Here is a 17667-nt window from a genome sequence, read left to right on the forward strand (position 1 = left end):
TTAAAGTAACCTTATAAGATTTTATTTTAACTTGATTTTATTTAACTGTTAGCTTGATTTTGTAAAGATAGCTGGCAATGACAACTTATACCAAAATGTTCCCAAGCCAAAGAAAGGTTAAAAGAAAATTCAACTCGGGACCCTATATTGTGAGAGAGATAAAGTTATCAACACCTTATTGCATTGGTTTTTCACAGCATGAAAAATAAAAGTTAGGGTTAACTAGGATCTGTCCATAATGTTAGCACTAACATTTCCTCATCTTATCAAAAAGCCATGAGTGGAAAGCCTTTTTTTCTACTCTAAAGAATCTTGACGATAGAGTGTTAAGGTCCAGGTTAGATAGAATCTTCAACTCTTACTGACGACTTCATCACCAACCTGACCATAGTAAAAAGATTCAGTAAAGTCGGGGTCCCTTTTTTGGGTAAGTATTGACTGATTTCAACTTAATTTTATTAGTATTTAAGTTTTTTTTTTTTATTTTACTAAGTTTGAGGTCATTCTATGTCGTTTAATAAAAATTTTCTCTTCAACCCTTAGATAATATTAGTGAAACCTTACACCATGCCTACCTGTATTGGTCTACTTGTTGAGGGTTAAAAAGGATATGGCTACCTTGGTTAAAGAGAATAAAAAGAGCTCGAACACGCTGGACAAAGTCCAATCTAGCCTCAGCATGTCCCACAAAAAGAAAAGCTAAGTAAAAAAAAAAGAATTGACGAGCTGATAGAAAAGTTAGAGGCCGTTCTGATTGATAAAACCTTAGTTGACGCAATAAGGGCGCAAGCCAAGCTCAAACTTAATGATACTCAAGCTAAGATAACAAAGGTAAGGTTTGAGCTTGAGGCTAGGGAAAATGCGAGGATGACCTGAAAAAAAAGGTTGTGAAATGGTTCAAGGCTTTTAATGAGTATCTTTAGATGAAGGTGGAGTTTTTCAAGAAAAACGTGCTTGGTGCCTTCTAACTGGCCAAAGATGAGATGCCTTTTAAATTTTCGCCCTCAACCTTGATCTTTCTAATATTTATATCAACAATATTAGATTAAGGACTCATCCTAATCAACCTAAGAAGGATAAGAAAAAGGGAAAGGAAAATGATAATGAGGCTATAGAGGCTGAGCTAAAAGTAATTCTAAGGGCTGAGAATAAAGTGGAAGAGATTGAAAAGGGTGAAGTCATCGTTATCGCTCTTGTTGGTAAGGGTGTTGCTTCTATTACTACTGCTATTGATGTTGTTAATGAATGATTCTCTTAACTTTTTGTTTTTGCTTTTGTAAATTTTTGTTAATGTATAAGGTTGATTTTTTGTAATGACCTTAGGTAGGGATGATTTGTTGACATTATTTGTTCTGTAATGATTAATCAATACAATTTCTTGTTTAGATCAATCTAATATTTTAGTTTAGTTCAACTTTATTATAATATATTCACCTAAGTTTGAGCACGGTTAGTCAAAAGGATTATAGCCCGATCAATTAAGCTGAGGATTTATGTAATCCTTTAGGTTAAATTAACTTTAGAATCTATCAAAGTTTTAGGTTGAATTTTGTTAGATTGATAGGTGTAAGCTCATTAAAAATAATTTGATTTCTATATTCAAGTACAAAATACAAATGTGAGCTTGGTTTAAATTGAGCTACTGATAATAAACTTTTAAATTATTTACATTCCATATCATTAAGATGATGTTGCCATTTAGGTCCTATAGTTTGTAGGTCGCATAATGTATAATCTCTTTAATAACATATGATCTTTTTAAGGTTGAGGCTAATTTGCCACCTCAATCATCTATTCTTGAGATTTTTACTTTTTTTAGTACTAGGCCATTTTTCCTAATATGCTTATGTCAGACTCTTTTATTATAATAATTGGCCACTTTTTGCTAATAAGTTGTTATCTATGTTAAGGCTACATCCCTTTGTTTTTTAATGAGATTAAGGTCAATCCTAAGCACTTCTTCATTTCTCTCTTTTGATCTTAATTTGACTTTTAAGTTCAAAAGGTTGATCTTAACAAATACCACAACCTTTGTTTCGAATGCCAAATGGAATGGGGTTTCACCAGTAGGTAACTTCGTGGTTACCTTTAAGGTCCATAAAACCCCTGGTAGTTCATTAGCTCACTTTTCCTTTGTTGCATTGAGTCTCTTTTTTTAAAATTTTTAATATTATCTTGTTCGTAGCTTTGGCCTACTTGTTGGACTGAAGGTGGACAACTGACATGAACCTAAGGTCGATATGAAAGTTTGAACACCATTCCTTGAACCTCAAGTTTTTGAATTATTTGTCATTACTATTATTATAGATTAAAATAAACCGAATCTACAAACTATATTTTTTTCACATAAATTTCTCGACTTAGGCATCTGTGGTGGTAGCCAAGACCTCAGCTTTAAATAATCTTGTGAAATAATTTACTGTTACTAAGACAAATATCATTTGACCAGTGATTGGGATGAACGATCCAAGGACATCCATTTTCTATTGCATGAAGGGCTATAGACTAATGCTAAAAGTAAGCTCAATCGAGGAAAAATGTTACACATGAGCAAATCTATGACACTTATCATACCTTTTTACCAGTTCAATTGCATCCTTTCTAATGGTAGGCCAATAATAGCCTTACTTAAGCACTTTTTAAGCCAATAACCAAGGTTCGAGGTAACTTTTACATATTTCTTCATGGATTTCTCGTAAGACATAATCTGTTTCTTTCTTGTCAACATATCTTAAGTAAGACAAGCTAAAAAATCTTCTATACAATTTTTTTTCAATCATTGTGTACCAAAAGGCCTTTTTATCAATACCTTAGCTCATATTCTTTCCTTGAGTAGTGCTTTCATGGTTAAGTACTCTTTGATTAGTATCATCCGGATTTTTTTTCTTTGTGATTTATCCTATAAACTTGTCCTTGATGCTTTTATGTGTTAGTTTTTCTATTAGAACTTGGTCCAAGCTTTTCATTGTTATTCCTAAAGCCAACATAGATAAGGAGTTTGTTAGTGAATTCTTTGACCTTGGTATCTTCTTCACTTTGGCTTTCTTGAAACTAGCTACCAAGGCCAGTGCTCTATCGAGATACTTTTGGATCCCATCTTTTCGAGTTTCAAATTCTCTATTTATCTAATTGACCACTAATTAGGAGTCGCTGTGCGGATTATATGTTGAACGCTCAACTCGGTTGTCAACTTTAGACCAACTATCAATGCCTCAAATTCCATTTCATTGTTGGATGCCTTAAACTGGAATCTAAAGGTGTATAAGTATTATAACCTTTCCAAGTTAATTAGAAAAAGGCCAGCTCCTCCGTTACAGCTTGTAGTCGATCCGTCAACATAGAGTTTCCAATAATTGTTATTCAGGGTTTCTTCTTTTTTCTTGAATTATCTTTCGAGATGTACCAAGGTAAGTTCTACGACCAAGTTTGCTAATACTTATGATTTTAAATCCAACCTAAGTAATATGTGTAGGTCAAATTTGCTGAGCTTCATTACCCATTTAATTAGCCTTTTCGACTTTTTAAACTTTTGTAAGTCCTGTCTCAATGGTTGGTCAATCAATACGTAAAATGTGTGAACTTGGAAATATGACCTAAGTTTTCTGGCTGAGGTGACAATGGGATAAGCTAGCTTTTCTATGTTACTGTAGTTAATCTCTGGCTTTGTTAGTATCTTACTTACAAAATAGATCTATCTTAATTTTTTTTTCCTCTTAGATTAGGATCGAGCTAATGGTTTGGTTTGTGCTAGCTATGTACAGGTACAAGATCTCACCGGATCTTAGTTTGGACAAAATAGTTGGAGATAATAAGAATTCTTTGAGTCTTTCAAAAGCTTTTTGGCATTAAAGAGTCCACCTAAAGTTAGAAACATTCCAAAGGATTTTAAAGAAAGGCAAACCGTCATTCTATCAACTTGGACTTGAATCTGCTTAAGGTAGTTATTCTTCCAATTAACTTCTATACTTCTTTACTGAGATTAGCACTTTCATGTTTAAGATTGCTTGAACTTTTTTTGAGTTTGCCATTATCCCCTTTTTATTAATCATGTAATCGAGAAACTTGCCTGATGTGACCCTAAAAGCACATTTGCTTAGGTTAAGCTCATATTATACATTTTCAAAGTGTTAAAGGTCTTCATGAGGTCTTTCAAGTGCTTAATCAAACTCTTGCTTCTAACTATTATGTTGTCCACATACACTTCTAAGTTACGACCGATCTAGTTTTTAAACAGATTATTTACCAGCCTTTGGTAGTTCACTCCTGCATTCTTCGATCCAAAAGGCATTATCTTATAATAATAAAAGGCCTTTCTTAGTAATAAAGGCTATCTTTTTTTTGTCATTCTTGAGCATTTTGATTTGATTGTAATTAGAATAGGCATAAAAAAAACTGAGGCCATCCATGGCACTATCATCCATTAATCAATTTATTTTAGGGAAAAGAAAACTGTCTTTTGGTAAGCTTTGTTCAGGTTAGTAAAGTTAACATTCATCCTTCATTTTTCATTGTACTTTTTGACCATGACCACATTGGCTATCCATTCAGGATAATAAACCTCCCTAATGAAGTATCTCATAATAATTTGTCAACGTCTTCCTCGATAGCTTGTTGTATTTTCGAGGTAAAAATTCTCTTTTTCGTCGAATTGATTTTAGCTTGGGGTTAATATGCAGTCTATGAACCATCACTTCGATATCAATACCAGGCATATCATATGATGTCCAAGCAAATAGGTTAGCATTATCTTTTAGAAGTTAAATTAATTGATTCTTATGTTGAAGCTTAGCTATGATCTGTATATGTTTTATAGGGATGCTATTCCATAACAGAATTGTTTTAAGGTCCTCGATTGGCTCAGGTCAATTTTTGTTTGAGTCTGATCTTTGATCAATTATATCTTTTTGTTCAATTAGGTCAGGATCATTTCTTGTGAAAATAGATTTGATGTGATGATCAATGCACTGTGAATAACCTGTTAAACATGTATGAAGTGAAATTAGTATATATTTTTCATTTCACACTATATTTTGGCTGATGTATTAGCTTGATCCAAATGACATGTTATTGTTTACACAGACTTAAAAGCTCAGTTGTCTTTGGAGTTACCTAAAAAAATTCAAAAAATAAAACAAAAGTTTTCTTTTTGTTAGAGCTTAAAAGCTTGAAGTGGCTTAAGAGCATGCTTTGGTCAGGTCGGTCTTACATTTTGTACTCTAGCTGGTGACTTCTTGCTTGTCATTTTTTGGTGGTTGTCCTTCTTTGCTTTTAACATCGGTTTCTATTGAATTGCGCATTTGCTTTCTAGTCTTGCCTTTCATTGTTGTAACATAACATTGTCATGTAGTAGATTGATTTTTTCAAACCTTTCCAACCTCACTGGGAGTGGAGAATTTAACTTTCAAACGAAGAGTTGAGCCTATAAGTTGCATTATAGACTGGTTAGGTCGGTCTAATATCATATTATAAGCTGATGGGACGTCTACAACCATGAATTTTATAATTAAGGTAATAGTTTTTGGTTCAGTCTTCAAAGAGATCGAAAACTTAATTGTTCCTTTTACAAGTACTTGATCATTCTCAAACCTTACAAGTATTAAGTTGATCGGCTTCAATTGATCTTCATTAAATTCCATTTTCGTCACGCAACCATAGTACATGACATTGGTTGAACTCCTATTATCAAATAGGATTACTTTGACTACATAATTGTACACTAAAACTGTGATCACTATAGCATCATCGTGTGAATGTTGAGTTCCTTTAAGATCTTGCGAGCTAAATGAGATTAGCTCATCTCTCTAGTCTTTTTCTCTTTTTGCCAAGGTGACTATAGCCACATCAGATTGCAATTGAATGCTAATCAAACCCAAAATTTATATATCATTTTAATGTGAAATTATTGTCATTGTTTGGAAATTAATAATCAAGGAAAATGGGATTGAATGGTGACTTAACAAGTGACAAGGAAAATAAGGTTATGTTTAGTTGTAAGATTATTCTCATTTTATTTTTTATTTAATTCTATGAATTAAAGGAGAATCAAATGTTTTAGTTTCTTATTGAATCGAAATTTAATTCCTTTGTTATGTAAATTTTTTTATTGAATGAAAACTTAACAATAATCACAAAATTCATATAGAATTAAATTTATTAAAAAAATTAATTTATTTAGTTAAAACATTTAACACAAAATTTTTGTATTTATTATGAATTAGGCTTTTGTGATTATGATCAAGATAAAACAAAAGATTTAACTAACGTACAATCCGATTTTTGGAAGAATCCATTTCTGTGGCATATTGATAGAGTACAAGCATAACAACTATATATGCACTAGCTCCGCTAGAATCATGAAGGAATGTTTCCACACAAGAATTTTCAAATCACTATAACAAACAAGGAAAAATAGAGTCCATGTAGCAAATTTTAGGTTCAACAGAAAAGGAAATGTAATGGCATGGCAAAATGCAGCTCCAGCTACCAACAGAGCAACTTTTTCTAACACTATGGAAGTTCTGGCATGTTTCTGGCAGATAAAAAATGCAACCAAGTGAAGGGCAAATGTAAGCAAGACAGCAAATGAAAGCAACACAAAGGAAGAAGGGACCTTCTTTGGTTCGTTAGTTTGTGAGCATTGGAGGGAGATTCCAAGCGCGAAAGTAAAGCAAAATGTCAAGATTGCATTCTGCCAAGCACAAAAGTAAAGCAAAATGTCAAGTTTTGCCTGGCATCCTTTCTAGATTCCAATCAAGATGAAAAATAAAAATAAATCAAAGGTAAGTATAATCATCCCTATTGCCTTCCCACCTCCTTATGCATTTCTGGCCTGCTCGAAGAAAGATGGAGATTAGGCAGGGCTGGGATTAGAATTCTGAACACAAGCCTGCCCATAACACGATATAAAATATTTATTTAATTTAAAAAATTAAGATTTTAGGTAAAGGGTTGGGTCTAAGATTTAGATAAATTATTTACTCGCCATAGAAAGTTGTAGAAAATAGGTAAGAGGATCTAATAAACAAATTACAATTGGACTTACTTCATTTTGACATTTCCAACATGTTCCGACTGCACACTGAAGCTTTCATGCTCTCTGCTTCTTCACCAGCAGACTCAGATGCGGAGCATTGTAACTACAACCAGTTGTCTAGAGATGGATCACCATCTGGTATTTCAACAGGTCAGTTTCAAGTTAGATAAATAACAACAACAACAATAATAATAATAATAAGTATCATAAATTACCATTTATATCGGAATCTTTGGCATTGTCTCCAGTACTATTAGTTTCTTCAGAATTCCAATTTTTCGAAATTTTAACCAGAGAAATACTCTCTTTCTCGTCCATCTTCCTTTTACTTTTAGTCTATGAAATTAAAATGCATAAAGGTAACTTAGTCTTCCAAAATTCCTTGGTTATAGTATAGGTAAAACATTTAATCCAGATCACCTTTATCATATGCGCCTACCTTATTTGGCAGTGGTGCATGTTTTGCTCTGTCATCTGAGACAGCAAATGATCTCACGTAAGTGATAGGAGTATGTAACTCCAAACAAATTAAATCATCTAGCCAAGGACATTCAAAGCTTACTCTTTGAGCAAAGTATCATACATCAATCAACCAAATAGTCAAATGCGATAATAACAAAGTTAAGCCATGTGGTTTACATGCATCCTACTTGCTCTAGGTTTATTATTATTATTATTATTATTTTGATTAGGGATGTCAATAGGTAGAGTATGAAATAGATAAGACATTGTCATCTCATTCCTATCTATGATTTTTTATATTATCTCCCTTTTCGTGTCCAAAACAATATTTTAAATTTATTATATCATTATTCCTGCGAAAATTTAATAGGTATAGATAATTTTTATAACTTATTAAAAAATAAAAATTATTTTTAATTTTTTTATCTTGCATATTTATTTTAATTTTTTATAAATATATATTTTAGAAATAAAAATATATCAAATCTAATAATTTAAAATAAAAAAATTATAATATTAAATTAAAAAAATCTATTTTTTTGGTGCAAAGGAGTGGTCAAACCACTTAAATTCTAGAGGTTCTAGGTCTTGCTACTCCTAGGATATCTTCCCCTTAAGGAGGGTTAGCCATAACATAATGAGTACAATCCTCACTAAAGCCCAGCTAGCCATTTAATCAATACAAAAATTCATCTCTAAAGATCTGAATAATCTTACAAAAATAAAACATCTATTTATTATATATATGTATATAAATATATAGGGTATGAGCATAAATATAAGATGGTTACTATATTACTCGTCTTTATACTATATAGGAATTTCAAAACTGTACTCATTTCTTTACTTATCTCAAAATTTAATATCCACTCTCATCTCCACGGAGTAAAAAATTGAATTTCTTATAAGGTATGAGTAAAATTGATATCTTTAAATTTGATAAGTACTCAAAAATATTTTGAACAAGTAACATTCAAATTAATGAGATTTATTAACTCACTTTGTGAATTTTGTTAACAGTTAAATTAAACTTTGGTTTTGGTATTAATCAAACTTAATTCGTATTTGTAATGTTTTTAGTATATCAATGGAATTAAAAGATTAAGATATGTCTCATTAAATTGTGTTTTAAAAAATTAACCATGCAAATTAAACATATGTCCCTTTAAAATGCCAATCCTTAAGCAAGAGTTAATAACCTTGGCTCCCTCCCAAACATATACTTCCATGGTATAGATCAAGAAACGTCCGATGTCGAAAGTGAGGCATGTCGTCTTGAGTGAAAGGAAAATAATTGCCATGTGTGAGGCAGTCTGCATATTTCATCACAAAGAGTGCACAATCCACAGAGCTGCGAAGATTGGAAGTTTATGTAAGTAACTATGGGGGATGAACCTTTTATAAACCATAAAATGAAAACCAAAAGCTTCATTTTCATTATTTCTCTCAAATTAGAATAGAATATTTGCTTACTTCTTTTGCATAGGAATATTTTTTGGGACATCATATGACCAATCCTTATGATCATGTCCCAATGACGGCAATAGAAACTCTAAAAACCACCGTAAGATTACATGCTTCTCTGAAACATTGGACATTTGAGAATGTTCGTTTGAATCCAACCATGGCAATTTTTTACCATCAATGTCAGCATAAAAAAGAAGCCAATGTTCATGTAAACACATTGGCAGAAACAACTGCATTGACAGACAAAATGAAATTGTTACCATTCTACTTGTTGATTTATGTTACAATATTACATTAGAAACTAGAAAGACTAAGCCCATGGAAAAAAATTACCTTTCTCACACCTTTTAAGTCCTCTTGTTTAACCCAATTTAACACTTGAGATTCAGCATATAATCCGTTAATCAAGAAAGTCTGAATTCATCATATATGGTTGAAAAGTTATTCTCATGTCAACGAATATGTAAATATATCTTAATTATGATTTTGAATAAATTAAGATACTTACAGCAGTAGAAGAATCGAATGAGTGGTGCTTCAGGTACTTTTGTGGGAACCTCTCGTACCTTCTTTTAAGCAAAACGAAAAACTGATTCACAACCTTCAAATATGGGCAAGGCAGATGCAATAAAAGCATTAATTCAAGCATTTTTTTAAGAAAAAAAAGGAAAAAAAAATACTATTTGTTTGGAAAGACACTTACAGTATCCTCAATATAGTACTTTCGCGCATTCTTTGAATTAACGTATTTTGGAGGAATCATAAGTAAAGGTGCTAATGCACTACCAGCTAACTTATCTTGTCCAACAGATTCTCTTTAAAACAAATACAACCAATTTGATTATTATTACAATGATAATGATCCCTTAATTAGGCCAAATGATCATGACTGAGACTGAGGTGATGTATCATACGTACCCGCTTATTGCCTGATTTTACCCTTTGTTCAAAAGTTCTAATTCTTCATCCGTAAAAGGAGGCACCAAATATGCCCGAACATCCTACAAAAGTCCCAACAATAAAATATAAGTTTTTCTTTTTAATGTTGAAAACTTTTTAATAATAAATCAATTCTAAAAATATGAAATCTTTTTAGACATATATATGAGATGTGAGAAATATGGTACTAGCCTAAGATTTTAGGTCGAGTTTTCCTTGCATAAGTTTACAAAATATGAAGGGAATTATTGGGAGTAACCTTTTCTGTCCATGTTGTTGTCGCCTTCTTGTAATCTTCGTTCCCTGGTACTTCATTATCAGTTTTAGAAGAAAAGAGTTCTATCTCCGAATGATGTGCAGGAGCTGGACTGTCCTCCAATTTCACAGTTGGGCAACCTATGTTTCCTGATCGCTTATTAGGTTCCATGTTGTGGGAAGCTTTGGATTTTTCTCCACTGCTAGTTTTTCCATAATTCCAATTTTTGCAACTTTTCACCGCATGAGTCTCTTTCTCCTCCATCTTCCTTTTAGCCTATCAAATGAAAATGCATAAAGGAAATTCAGTTTTCCAGAATTCAAAGTTATAATGTAGCAAAACACATTCAATTGATCAATTATATCATATGCACATACCCTTTTCTGCATTGGTGCTAGATTGACACTGTCATCTGCGACAATATGTTAACGAGAACGTCATGTTGCAATGATGCACAATACAAGTTCAACAAGATAGTACAACTATAGCTGTTGAGTGAGTTAGAAGCTTCATCTTGCCTAATTCAAAGTTCTAATGCCTCTTGTAAGAGTGCATTGGTCTTACAAAATTTCAGTTTAGGTAGAGTTATCTTAAGGTATTAATATATAGCTTGGTTCCATGTTAACTACAACTGCAGAGTTTTGACCCACATCTATAAATGGGTTTTTCAATAATAGAACTTAATTAAATCGATATTACTTTATTATTTATTTTCTTTAGGAGATAAGATGATAATAAGAACTTAATTCATTATTACTTACTTTCTTTAGGAGAGTCTAACCAATCCCTGCCACATATCATCGCCTCTATGATCTGAGGATCTAATCCACTGAAACTTGAAACTTGAAAGATTACTTCTATATAAAATAGAAAATATATTTATACATTTTTATTAAAAGAATGGTTCTTGACATATATCTTACCTAAAGATAGGGTTGAAAATTTTTTTATTGTTGAAAATATTAAAGTGTTTTTAATGATTATGAATTGAATTGAAAAAGATGAAAACATCTAGAATCAGAGAGGAGAAAGACGAAAAATGAAAAAAAAAAAAAAAGGAGAGAGAAATGAAGATTACTAAAATAAAGGAGTTTGGCTTAAGAAGTTTGAGAAAACCATGTTTTTTAACTTATACTAAAAATTAAAGACATGGTATGATGGTTAATGATAACTCTTTCTTTTATGGGTAGCAATTTCATAGTGGATTTTCTAATTAATTTACATCTAAAAGTTATTTTATTTTTTAAAAATATATTGATGTAAAATTTTTATATTTTTATATAATTTAATGTCTTTTTTTAGAGCACGATGAGAATAAACAATAAATATAGGTTTAAAAAATATGAACTCCTAATTTATTTGTTACATTTATATAATTTATTTTTAATTTTTTTTATTCTTTGTCATAGCTTTATATATATTTTTTATTTTTTTAGAATAATATTTTTTTCTTTTCTTTTTATATTATATTTATTATTATCAATTAACAAAAAAATTACATCCTTCAATTACCCGGCAAAATAAAAATTCTTAAGATCGCAACGTGGTGTGAGGTCTCATACTAGTGTCAATAAATTGAAGGTCAATTGAAGGCGATAAATGTCAATCAACTAGAGGTGATATTAAAAGATTATTGATATCAACTATAGATAATTAGAGTTATTATTATTTTTTGAACAGATTAAAGTAATTATTATTGATTATTGATATCAACTATAGATAATTACAACTTAAAAAAAAAAAAAAACTATAGACAATTATATTATGGGCTACAAAAACATGGATAGAGAAGAATGTTAACGTTACCTATTGTAATTTTTTAAACATGTCGAGGATAATTCAAAAAGGAAAAATACCTTGGACAAAATTATTGGCGATTGGATTGAAGTGATGCTGCCGAACTTTGAGTTTCCATGCCGATGTGAAAAACAAAGATTGATTCTCCTCGACCCTAACCAAACACCCATTGTCCTCGCGAAATTTATCGAAAGGAGCAGACTGGTCCAGCGTGAGTGGAAATGGAAAAAAGCCATTTGTTTGCAAGTGGGATCGCCACTGATCCAAAGTAAGGTGTCGCACAATTTGATCCCTACCTTCACATCCCACTATATTATGTATTTGTCGCCTTAAATAAATCTCAGTTTCATAGGATGGATGTAGACGAAAAACATGTGAGTAATATTGAAAAAAGTTCTTAAAGCGCGTAATGAAATGGGAGTCATTATGGTTAGCATCTTGCTCTTGTATTATCACAATGTCCGGGCTTATATCCCTCAAACCTAACAACTCTTTCTCCATTACTCCTGCCTCTCTCAGCAACGTATTGAGTTTATAGAAATAGAAGACGACCACAGCCTCATGCTCTGTTCTTCTGAAACCCAACATAGATCCATCCACTTCTGCCAAACTATTGGCGTAAACCACTTCCAACTTCTCCAACTCTAATCCATTTCGCTCGGCCTTCTCAGTGAGAAACGCCTTTTCTTTTTGGACATTTATATTTTTTTTCAGAAACCCTGGTAATATGACACTTACACGGACTGACATGAGATTGGCAGAAAGATCGGCTAGTTCCCAGAACAGGTGTCCAAATCTATATAGATGCGGTATGCGGAAATCAATGAGGTGCAATCGCTTCTTTCCCATCACGGTATTTTTTATGGCATGTCTGACACTGTTCTCATAAAAACCATTCCAATGCAGAAAAATGAATGGAGGAGGAGTCATCTGCAATTTGAAACAGGCAAAGTCAGGATGGAGCCCGTACGCTCGGCGAACTAGAGCTTCCGCAAAGTATTTCACAACGTTGCTTTGTCGTTTGTCGGGTTCGTCAGCAGCAAGAGTCCAGATCTGCTCAAGTCGTGAATCAGCAACTTTCAGATCCCCAACTTCAATAGCTCGAGCGCAGTCTAGTAAGAACGGAAAAGCAGAAGGGGCCATCACAGTAGGCAAATACTAGTAGAAATTCGGGGTTGAAGGATGCAGCTTCCGATGAACCTGAGAATACAAATAGATGATGAAACTACTCCGGCAAAAGCAATAGCGCGTCATTCATTGTTGTGGTGGTCCCCAGTCCCCACACTTCGCGCGGTATTGACGTACTTTTTGAACATCGAACCACTTTTCCTTTTTGCTTTTTTGGTTCATCGAAGTAACCTACCCTCCCTAGAAATTGCTGCAATTCCAACAACTACCGTCTTTTTTTCATTCACCATAAATTTTCCGGTTAAAATATGAGTCACATTTAGTTTTGTTTCTGTACAAAATTTTCAAGATTCTATTTACTTTCAATGGAAATTTGAATTTGATGTTTCTACTTTCTCAGTTCCACCGATTTTCGTTTTTTGATGCTAGTCTTAATGAATTTTTTCTTGCATTTTTATTAAAAAAAATGAAGTGATTTAAAAATAATTGATAAAGATTTATATCTTTAATTTGGATGATGTGATATTTTAATAATGATAAAAAATGTTAAGACGGATTAATTTCTTGTTTGCATCAAATATATTAATCTAACAAAATTTATATTTTTAATTAAATAATAATAAAATTATTTGTTAGTATTTTTTTATTAAAATATAGTTGTAATTGTAGATGTCATTTTTTTTAATGAAATATGTAAACTTTCGTAACTATAATTCATGATTCATGAAAGACCAAACAAAAGTTTAAGAGTCCGGAAATGTTTTTATTTTGTGTTTTATGATTTTAATTTATGTTTTTAAAAATTAAAAACAAAATTATTTTTGATAGGTTTTTTTAAAATAAAAAACTGAAAACAAAATTTTGAAAAGTAATGAAAGTGGAAAAAAAAACACGTTTTCAATATTTTGAAAGCATTTTTCATCACTGTTATTACACAGGTGAACAGTAATTGTGCATGAATATTTTAATGCCAAAAAATAAAAAGATATTAATCAAAACTTCCATTTCTTAGATTCCAACCACTGCCACTTGCACAACCCATGCCCATAATTACCTCCTTACGTGGTCCTTTGTTTTTTAATATTCTTAACAAAATGCTAACTCTTATATGTGTTTTCAACTTTAATTAAATAAAAAAATAAAATAAAATATTTAGAAACACAAAATTGGCAACAACCCCTTAATTACTCCGAATTTTGATCTGGTAATCCATCCTGTTTTTAACGTGAATTTGGATTGGTCATCCGAAACAAAGAAAAAATTATACGCAATTCAAAAAGGTTTTTCTTGGGTTAAATATAAAAAAAAAATTGTTATTAACAAAAATTAAATAATTATTTAAATTCTTAATATTTTACTACATTCAACTGAACCTTTAAATATTTATTTTCATGTAATTAAATCATTAAATATTTATTTTTATCTAATTGAACTTTTAAATATTTATTTTTATTCAATTAAATTTTCAATTTAAAAAAAATATTGACGATTAAGTAATTTTGTCTAGTAAAGACATAGTTAATTAATTATAATAAAATGATAGTAACTTTAAAAATTATTTAATTTTAGTTAAGAAACTTTTTTTATATTTATGTCTTTTTTTCCTTTCAATAGTCATCAAACCCTAAATGGTTGTTCTTTTCAAGTCATGTCCAAATTTGTGTCGTATGAAAAATTAAAAACTACAAATTAAATCCATTGGATCTTTGGAAATCTTGCCTATAGCTTACAAATTAAGTGCATATATAGTAGCTTACAAATTGACTAAAGTAAAATACAATCTGATTTTTGGAAGAATCCATTTCTGTGGCATATTGATAAGGTAGAAGCATAACAATTATATATGCACTAGCTCTGCTAGAATCATGGAGGAATGTTTCCACACAAGAATTTGCAAATCACTATAACAAACAAAGGAAAAAATAGAGTCCATGCAACAAATTTTAGGTTCAACGGAAAAGGAATTGTAATGGCATGGCAAAATGCAGCAGCGGCTAGGACCAGAGCAACTTTTTCCAACACTATGGAAGTTCTGGCATGTTTTTGACTGATTAAAAATGCAACCAAGAGAAGGGCAAATGTAAGCAAGACAGCAAATGAAAGCAACACAAAGGAAGAAGGGAGCTCCTTGGGTTCATCAGTATGTGAACACTGGAGGGAGATGCCAAGCGCAAAAGTGAAGCAATATGTCAAGATTGCATTCTGCCATTGTTGATGCGGTTGAACTTGAGCAGTAAGTAAATTAAGCAGTTCTGACTCCTGGTTGAAGGAGGGAGACGGTGGTGGTGGGGGAGGCAGTGACGGTGTTGATTCTGCGTCTACGACACTTGGAGATGGTGGCGATGATGACTGGAGCTTTGTTGGGTGTGACCTTGATGTGTCCGATTGAGGATAAAGTCCAAGGACAAATGATTCAATCAAAGCCAGAAATGCCTTTAACTTTTTCTTGAACAAAGCTCATCATCATTTTCATTTGTTTTGTACCCAAGAATCAAACCTTATCATACATGTATATATATATACACATATACACACAAGAGCAGACCAAGTTTTAATGTAAGGAGAATTGGATAAAAGTGGAAAGGACAACAGAAAAATCTAATCAAATGTACAAAGCCTTTTAAGTCAAGTCGGATCCGACAGAGTTCGATTGAGAGTGGCCCACTGTGGTCTTTCATACTTTTGCTTGGTGTCTGTACAGAATCTATTTTGGAACAACTAAATCGGATAAATTAAGTTCGGGTTTCCTCCCAAATAGACCATAAAAATATATATAAATATATTACAAAAAGAGATACTAAAAGCTTAAGCTAAAGGTAGTTGGAAAATGAGATAGACATATGCTCTATCTCCCCAACTTCAAAGTAACACGATTTATATATGAATTATAATAAAAATATATTTTATGTTCAGCATATACAAATTATAATATGTAATTTTTATATAAAATACATATTTTATATGAATTAAATACTATATTAATATATAAATTAATATTTTTAATTTCTTTAAAACCATGACAACTTTAAAAAAGCATAACAAAGATTCTTAGGACCATAACAATACCAAAGAAAGGCTCATGGTGTCATGCCCTGATATCAAGACGCAACACGATCGTATTATTATGAAGAAAACCTCAAAGTAATACGAAACCTCATTTCTTAATCATTCTAAAATTTTTTCATAAAATAATCTACCAAGCAAAATCCATATATTTAATCACTAGTTATACATATTTATATATCCAAATACAAACCATATAAAATACAAAACTATCTCTTAAGATCTCATTGGTCAACATATTCTTTGACGACTAAGTAATCTTTGTCATTTCATCTTCTAACTTCACACAAGACTAATCAAACTTATTACTTAGTTATCTGTAAAGAAAAAGTAAAAGGGGAATGAGCAAACCACAGCTCAGTAAGTATAAGCTCACATACCTTACCGGATCAAATATCGTTTTCATACATATCATATAGAGCATTTAAAATATTCATTAAATCATAATGTCAAAACATTTTAAGATTATTGTTTTGTCAAACATTTCGCAAATTCATAAATCAATATCAAAACATGTCAATTCATCAATTATAAATCACAAAACACGGTCAAATACATATTTCATACAAATCATGGATCAATGTTTAAAATTATTATAAATTATCATTATCATTCATTTATTATTAGTTACAGTCACTACTATAATCCGTTACATTGGTCGTATCGACAATTTCATCATCATGATCATTGCTAACTATTATAACCCGCTAGCTAAGATCTTACGCTAACTGCTATTACTTTTTAGCCAAGGTCATATGATCATGTCTTTGCTAACTACTATTACCCATTAGCCAGGGTCGTAGAACTAGTTCTGGTGTCGATGATCCCACTTCCCAAGGATATAAAAAAGTAGCTATCATAAAATCGTTCTTTAAACATAAATAATTTTCTCATTTCATTTGTAAACATGATCTATCGTTTATATAGAGAAATGCAAAATAATCATATGCTTGATTCTATTTTCATATATCTAAAATAATAAAATAAAACATTCATTCATTTAGAAACATATATATATTCGAAAAAAAGTAAAGTGTGTGAGATTCTTCTTACCTCTTTTCGATCCCATAATTTAGTTTTTCCTCTAAAATAATTAATGACCTATTCAAGATCATTTCAACACATCAGAATTTAATCAACCCTTTCTGAGACCATTTATACAAAAATCAACTAAGTTACACAAGGGTTAACTCAACTAATTGATATTGGTAGCCTAACCTCTTTTCATTAAAACAGTCATATCTCAATATATCCAAATCAGAATTAAGATCTCTTTAATGCGTTAGAAACTATACTTGACAAGCTTTCTAACCATATATAGTCCACCTCGTAATTCCTTGTAGATTAATTATAACAATTTTTGCAATCCACGTTAGATGCTGCTGCTAGATAGCCTATATAACTTCTAATAAAAATTATGTATTTATTCATAGAAAACTCCAAATTCAATTCTGCTTATTTCGTTGAAAAGTAGACTCAATGATCTTTTCAAAAATGTATGGCTCAATACATAATTCCTTGT

At 31.3% G+C, this 17667-nt stretch overlaps 2 protein-coding genes across 2 annotated transcripts; both read right to left on the reverse strand.

The window, feature by feature from the left end:
* Window positions 1–6319: 6319 nt before the first annotated feature.
* Window positions 6320–9759, reverse strand: LOC111279901 (ubiquitin-like-specific protease 1A). The gene is made up of 10 exons (XM_022866961.2): window positions 9666–9759; window positions 9471–9563; window positions 9296–9376; window positions 8969–9192; window positions 8695–8846; window positions 7473–7507; window positions 7249–7369; window positions 7043–7168; window positions 6811–6886; window positions 6320–6688 (listed from the first exon to the last, which is right to left on the reverse strand). Exons 1-8 carry the CDS (start codon window positions 9723–9725, stop codon window positions 7137–7139), a joined length of 798 nt encoding a protein of 265 aa, XP_022722696.2. The 5' UTR covers window positions 9726–9759; the 3' UTR covers window positions 6320–6688; window positions 6811–6886; window positions 7043–7136.
* Window positions 9760–9826: 67 nt separating this feature from the next.
* On the reverse strand, window positions 9827–13492 carry LOC111279902 (DELLA protein 2-like). The gene is made up of 4 exons (XM_089756704.1): window positions 12014–13492; window positions 10535–10569; window positions 10161–10433; window positions 9827–9963 (listed from the first exon to the last, which is right to left on the reverse strand). The coding sequence occupies exons 1-4, from the start codon at window positions 13095–13097 to the stop codon at window positions 9898–9900; spliced, it is 1458 nt and encodes a 485-aa protein (XP_089612830.1). The 5' UTR covers window positions 13098–13492; the 3' UTR covers window positions 9827–9897.
* Between the last annotated feature and the right edge of the window lie 4175 nt (window positions 13493–17667).

This window comes from Durio zibethinus, chromosome 27 (assembly GCF_047325235.1).
Source record: "Durio zibethinus cultivar Kanyao isolate XHJ-2024 chromosome 27, ASM4732523v1, whole genome shotgun sequence".
NCBI lineage: Eukaryota > Viridiplantae > Streptophyta > Magnoliopsida > Malvales > Malvaceae > Durio > Durio zibethinus.

Bases quoted from the DNA above. Each gene is read 5' to 3' on its own strand.
- LOC111279901 (XM_022866961.2), bottom strand. From the start codon at position 9,725: ATGATTCCTCCAAAATACGTTAATTCAAAGAATGCGCGAAAGTACTAT. The intron at 8,847-8,968 runs GTAAGCAAATAT...CAATCTTCGCAG, and splicing joins AATATTCCTATGCAAAAGAA to CTCTGTGGATTGTGCACTCT. The intron at 7,370-7,472 runs GTAGGCGCATAT...TTAATTTCATAG, and splicing joins ATGCACCACTGCCAAATAAG to ACTAAAAGTAAAAGGAAGAT.
- LOC111279902 (XM_089756704.1), bottom strand. From the start codon at position 13,097: ATGGCCCCTTCTGCTTTTCCGTTCTTACTAGACTGCGCTCGAGCTATT. The intron at 10,570-12,013 runs GTATTTTTCCTT...ATATTGTCGCAG, and splicing joins CGCCAATAATTTTGTCCAAG to ATGACAGTGTCAATCTAGCA. The intron at 9,964-10,160 runs GTTACTCCCAAT...GGACTTTTGTAG, and splicing joins CAACAACATGGACAGAAAAG to GATGTTCGGGCATATTTGGT.